The 6231-nt window shown below is 56.3% G+C and overlaps 1 protein-coding gene across 1 annotated transcript in view; it reads right to left on the reverse strand.

Annotated features, from left to right (window-relative positions):
- Positions 1–6231, reverse strand: part of SH3PXD2A (SH3 and PX domains 2A) — a 309695-nt gene that overhangs the window by 23304 nt on the left and 280160 nt on the right. The window contains 1 exon segment of the mRNA XM_014583350.2: positions 769–882. Within this exon segment, the coding sequence (XP_014438836.2) occupies positions 769–882 (114 nt within the window).

Here is a 6231-nt window from a genome sequence, read left to right on the forward strand (position 1 = left end):
GGGAAAGAACTCCCGCTGCCAGGCCTTGGGAGGTTTGGAAGCCGTCTGGAGCAGGCTGCGGGAGCTGGGGTGGCTGAGGCAGCCTGTGCAGGGGAACACCGAGGCCACAGACGGCGGCTGAGGCCAGCGCTGGCCTGGGGCACGGACACGCTCCTTGCAATGCAAGGAGAAAGACCAAGAAAAACCTCGCCAAGCCAGAGCTCCTTAGAAGCTGGTGGTGCTGGAGAGCAGCGCCTCAGCGCCGACACTGAGAACGGCTCAGGCTGCTGCGTCTGCCCCAAGGCCAGACTGACACCTCGTGGACGGAGGGGCTTCAGGGAGAGGACACACACACGGCGGGGCCCTGGGCGCGGGCCCTTGGGACAGCCCTTGCTGCATGCAGGTGGCGGACCAAAGACTTGCTGGGGTCCCAACGAGCACAGGGCTTCTGGGGAGGGGGCCCTGCGGGGATCTCTAACCCTAAGGCTCTTCTCAGTATCACCCCAAAGTTGCTGAAACCAGAAGTCCACATCCCAAGGGAATTTCCTCTACTCTCGGCTGCACCTGTGAGCCCAGCAGGGACAGGCCTGGGATGGGAGGGGAACTTGTGGGTCCGTCTCGGTAAGGTCGGATCCCAAGGGGCTGGGTTCCAGCCCAACTCACTTTAGGGGTTCTGATGGTTTTAGGAAGTAGAGTGGGAGAGCTTCCTCTGGGAGGGGATGCCATCAGAGGTAGGCAGCCCCCACCCCCGCCTCCTGGCCCCATCCCCGTGTCCCTGCAGGCCCTTACCTTCCCCCGTCTTGGAGGTGTTGATGTCTGAGTCATCCCGAGTACCATTCTGGGCCTCCAGGTAGGTGGCAGGGACCCAGCCCTGCTCCTCAGAGGTGCTTACGAACCACCAGCCTGCAAGAGACAGAACAGGGCCTTGAGAACCAGCAGGGCAGCAGAGGCAGGCGGGGGCCAGGGTGAGGGGGGGAGGAGTGGCACAGAGGGCAGGGCACAGAGCCAGGCAGCCTGGGTGCTTGGCAAACACCAGGCTTCTGCCTCTTCTAAGAAAAGGCCAACGTGCCCCCCGAGAACAGGGGCCGGGAAACCACGATCCATGCTTCCACTTGTCTGATGAGAAAATGAAAAAACAAAACAGAAACAGTGATGGGGCCGACGTGTGAAAACCAGCTTGCAGGAAAGGCCCAGGGAGCCATGGCCGTCCCAGGGGCCATGTAGGGTCTTTCCAACCCATTAGGACCACTGGTCGGGCTGGAGCTGGGCCGCCTTCTCTGCTTTCAAAGGCAGCCACGCTTAAACGCCTCCCGGCTTCTCTAACGGCTGCTTCCTCTCCCCCATCGCGGGTCAGTGGCGTTTTCACATCCGTGCTCCTCACAGTTGCCCTTACCTGTGTGGACGTTTCAGCCGTAGTGAAGTGGGCACTGCATCCTCGCATAACCCTAGACAACCATGCCAAGTGACTGAGGCTCATTCATTGGATTCGTTTGTTCATTCAAACATTTACTGCGAATTCCTCTGAGCACCCGGGCCTGGGACTCCTCAGACCACCTTCAGTCCCTCCCTGGAAGGTACGTGCACACCCTCTACTGTGCTTCCCTCTGCTCTATTTTGCAGATACACACACACACAAGTAAACATATGTGCACACACACACATATATCTAAGTGTACATATACACATATCTGTCTATACCTACCTATCTATACATAACCTATACAGACTGGAGGTCTGCAGCGACACTGCGTCAGGCTAGCCCATCGGTGCCACTTTCCCAACAGCATGTGCTCATTCGTGTCTCTGTGGCCCATGCTGGCAACCCGTACAGTGTCTCAAACTTTCTCATTACTATTACATCTGTCATGGTGATCTGTGATCAGCGCGTGTGTGGTGTGTGTATGTGTGTGTACACGTGTGTGGTTCCCTTTCATCGTTAGAGGACATGCGTGATCATACGTGATCACTAGAGAGACAGAGAGAGCACCTCCAGTGAGGGGTGGGCATGCCACCGTCCCCTCTCCTCCATCTCTCCATCTGGTCAGGATTTTAGGCACACACATGCACGTGCCCAGTGTGGTTTTCAAGCTGCCGGGGCCAGGATACGAACCACAGTTAGCCACGTGGGATCTAATTTTAGACGCCCCGTGTTTAACCACTGTGCCACAGGACCGGTCCAGTCAGTGATCCTTGCTGTTACTACCGGCATTGTTTTGAGGCACCATGTACGACACTCACACAAGACAATGAACTTGACCAACAACTGCTGGTCCCAGAACATTATTATTATCTTTTTTAGACATAAGGCTATTACAGGACCAGCAGTTGGCAGTTGGCATAATAGCTATGTGACTGGACTCCAATGCAGTTGACCACAGTTCAAGTCCTGGACCCGGTGGCTTAAACTCATGCCGGGCACGTGTGTGTGCATGCCTAAGATCCTGAGAGAAGAATGTAGGAGAAGGGACTGCGGCGTAGCCATCCCTCTGGGGGGTGATTTCTCACTCTCTCTCTCTGTCTTTCTGGCAAGGGCACGCACCCTGTAGCAAAAACCTCTCCCCCCAAAAAAATAGTCATAAGGCTATTGCACACATAACAGACTACTGTATAGCCTAAAATTACCCTTTTTTTAAGATTTTTTTTTGCCTTAGGGCGCATGAACTCAACAGAGAGAGAGAGACAGAGACAGTGAGAGGGAAAGTGAGAAAGAACCCCCCAGGTGGGACAGCCATCTGCAGTCCCTTCCCCCCCATTCTGTTCTCAGGATCTTGGGCACACATGCACACATGCCAGGCCTGAGTTTCAAGCCACCAGGTCTGGGACTTGAACCGTGATTGGCCATGTGGAAGTCTAGTAACATAACCGCTACACCATTTGCTGGCCCCATAAACTTAACTTTCAAAAGCACTAGGACACCAAAAATCCACGTGTCTCACTTTCCTGCAATACTTGCTTTATCATGGTGGTTTGGAACTGACCCCGCAGTATCTGTGAGGCTTGCCTGTATCCTCACACGCTGCTGTCTCTTTCTCCACCCCTTCCTCCCTGATACTTTGCCTGCCCCAAGTAATTTGCACCACTGTGTTTTTTCTGTTCATGGCAGAGTTCTCTACTTCCTGGCAGAGTCTCCAGGGCTTCTCTTGGGGAGCATTTGAGGCCCTGGCACAGCTCACAGCAGTGAGTGGCCACCAGAGGAGGCTCGCTGTGGGGGTCTGCCCAGACACTGGGAGGTGGAGGAGTCTGTCTGATGGCTGCTGCAGAGACAACGGAGAGGGAGAGAGGAAAGCCCAGTCCCACCACTGCGCGGTGAGGGGAGACCTCAGGGTGAACACATGAATAGTAACAAAGTACGATAGCCTTATCGCTGGGGTAGGAACTCAGAGGCCGAGGTCCTCTCCCAGGACTTCAGGGGGTCCCCACCACTCCACACCACAGCCCTGGCTTTGCTAACAGTCAGTGGGCTCGTCCCGAAGGCCTGCTCCCATCCTTTCTGGGGAGTACCACTACCCTCTGCCTGCAGCTCTGGAGAGCCCATGAAATGAATACCCTAGCCCAGGGAGCTGGAATCTAGCCCCGGGTCTCCTTGGCTCAGGGATGGCGGTCGAACCATTGCTTTTGGTTTCTTTTTCTATAGGGAGGGGTTGGCCTAACTGGCTCTGAGCTGTTGGCTCACATGCCACGATCCAGGGTCCCTGTGGCTGCCTGGGCCCACAGACTGTGTCCGTCTCTGCCTGCGGTGAGAGAAGAGGGGGTGGCAGGATCCCTTTCCGACGGCCTCAGGTCTGCTCTCCCCTGGGTCCATCTCTCTCCCCCAGCCCTGCTCACCCCAGTGACCCCCCGACACAGCCCACAGAAGCCTGAGAGAGGGCAGCATGGGCAGTGCGTCCCAGACCACTGGAGTCAGAGCGAACTGGGAACAAGACCCCACTGCAGGTGGAAGAGACCACAGATCTAACTCCCTCGCCTTCCTGCTTCCGCTCCAAACCTTTTGTCTCCTGAGCGACTCGCCTCTAAAACCGCCCAGGCCCCAGATTTCATCGGCTTGCACGTGGGTTGAGTGTGATGTCATGGCACAGAGTGACAGAGCCGTGGCGTGAACCTAGCAGGCTGGCCCCTGACCCACGTGTGACGCGGTCTCTGCAGGCCCGGCCTAGGGAGGAAGACTAGGGAGAGAAGCCAGTGCCAGCCCTGGCTGATGCTCTCCACCCCAGGGCCCCTAGACCCTGTGTCCTGGGCCATCAGCCAGGTTGGAAGAGGACAGGTGGGTGTGATGACACACTGGGTGATCTTCAAGAAGAAGGAACACGGGAGGCTCAACCTCTTGAGGACAGCTGATGCCACAGCATCGTGGGTGACAGGCAGATGTAGGCCCTCAGTCACGGGGCAGAACAACAGCAGCCACAGGTGGATGGGTGCACCACTGACATCCCCTGGTACCTCCCTGGCTTCCAGGGCTGGGGTGGTTCTCAGAGCACCAGACACCTGCACCCACTCACCTTCTGGGTGCTGAGACGAGTCACAGGTGGCTCATAATCCTGGGACCTCAGGGAGGTCACTGAGTACCCTTGAGAGCTCACTACAGTAGGGCTGGATGCTCACCTGCAGCCAAGGCCAGCCTGCGGGAGGTGGTCGTTGGCACTTGCAGAACACCCACCTGACCTGTTTGCACCCTGGGCGTTCTGACATTTGGATGAACACGAGGGGACATTCCGTACACTCGGCCGTGGGGAGGACGAAGAGGAGGACCATGATGTGTTGGTATGATAGAAGGGGTTCTACTATCCACTTCCTTTGATCCTGCAAGACCTGGGGTCCACTAGCTGGGCAAGGGGTGTCTCCATCACATCCATGGAGGTTTCTCTGTACAGCCTTTGCAGAGTTGGCCAGCCTGAGGCAGAGGGCCAAGGCCTCCCTCTCAGAGGAAAGGAAGGGCAGCCAGTGGAGGCAGGAACATCGTGGCTGTCCTACGGCCCTGGGCCTGCAGGGGACACCTTCCTTCCCTCCCTCTGCCAGGTCCAGGGTGGTAAAATACAACACGGGCTTGTGTGTTAATTTCCTGTCTTCCTCCTACACGGGATGTGCGCGGGCCACCTTCATCTCACTCACAGCCATTGCGTGCCCTTAAATGCCCACGCTGGGGCTGCTGGGAGGACTGCTTGGAGCAGCACAGCCCTGTCCCCGAGGCCCAGGCCACAACAGTTTGCTTGCTCAGAGGCTGAAGATGCTAGAGTCCCCAGAACAACCAGAGGGCATGGATTCTGCAGGGGCTTCTACCTGGGTTTTCCTTGTCCCTTTTCTCGGTCTTTGGGGGCAGTACTCCCAGAAACCCCAAAAGTTTCTGCTAGGAAGCACCATTCTCAACTGCTTTCCCACAGACCTGGCTGGAAGTCACAAAGCAGGGCTGTCCCCATCTCACTGGGCGTGTGTCATGGGACTCTGCTTCCTCCATCACAGAAATAAGGACATCTGTCAGTCATCTCCTGATGGGCCTGTCATCTCTCTGGACACTGGGGTAGTTCAGGGGTAGGTCTGTGACCCAAGCAAGGCTACCCTGAAGCTTTTCAGGAATTGACGTGTTCCCGTGATCTGAACTCCGGATCCTGTAACTCTGGATCCAGAAACTGCAGGGGGCAGGAGGGACAGGATGACCTGAGGGCGAGGTTGATAAAGCAGCAGGAAAGTCCAGCTGGATGGTCTGCCCTAATTTGCATCATTTGCACTTCTGGACCCACATGTGCTAACAGCAGACCCCTAACTAATGACGGAGCATCATGACTGAGGGTCCCGAAACACAGGCTGAGCCTGGAGAACAGAAGTCAGTGGGGACGAGCCTGCAGTGCTGCAGTTAAGCACTGCGTGGAGGAAGCCGGGCCCCATATGGCCGACCATGGTTCGTGTTCTAGCCAAGTAGCTTGGAGACAGGGTGGATGCATGCTGTCTACGCATCATGACCGGATAAGAGGGGGCTGTGCAGGGATGAGCCGGGGGAGGCAGGCTCTCATGAGCACGCCCTCTGGTGGGGGAAGAAAAGCCAACAGGACACACCTGCTACCACAGACCTCACCGAGTGAGGGTGGAGCCTTCCAAGCCACTCTGGAGAAGCAGTTGCTCCCCGAATTCCTGCTCACTAGGATAACTCCCAAGAGCCTCAAAAATATGTTATAAATTCCCAATTTGGAATAACTTTTAATTGTATTTTTTTATTACCAGCGGGTGCATGTGCTCACCAGAGAGGGACAGAGGAAGAGAAAG

Source organism: Tupaia chinensis, unplaced genomic scaffold, assembly GCF_000334495.1.
Source record: "Tupaia chinensis unplaced genomic scaffold, TupChi_1.0 Scaffold144255_1, whole genome shotgun sequence".
Lineage (NCBI taxonomy): Eukaryota > Metazoa > Chordata > Mammalia > Scandentia > Tupaiidae > Tupaia > Tupaia belangeri.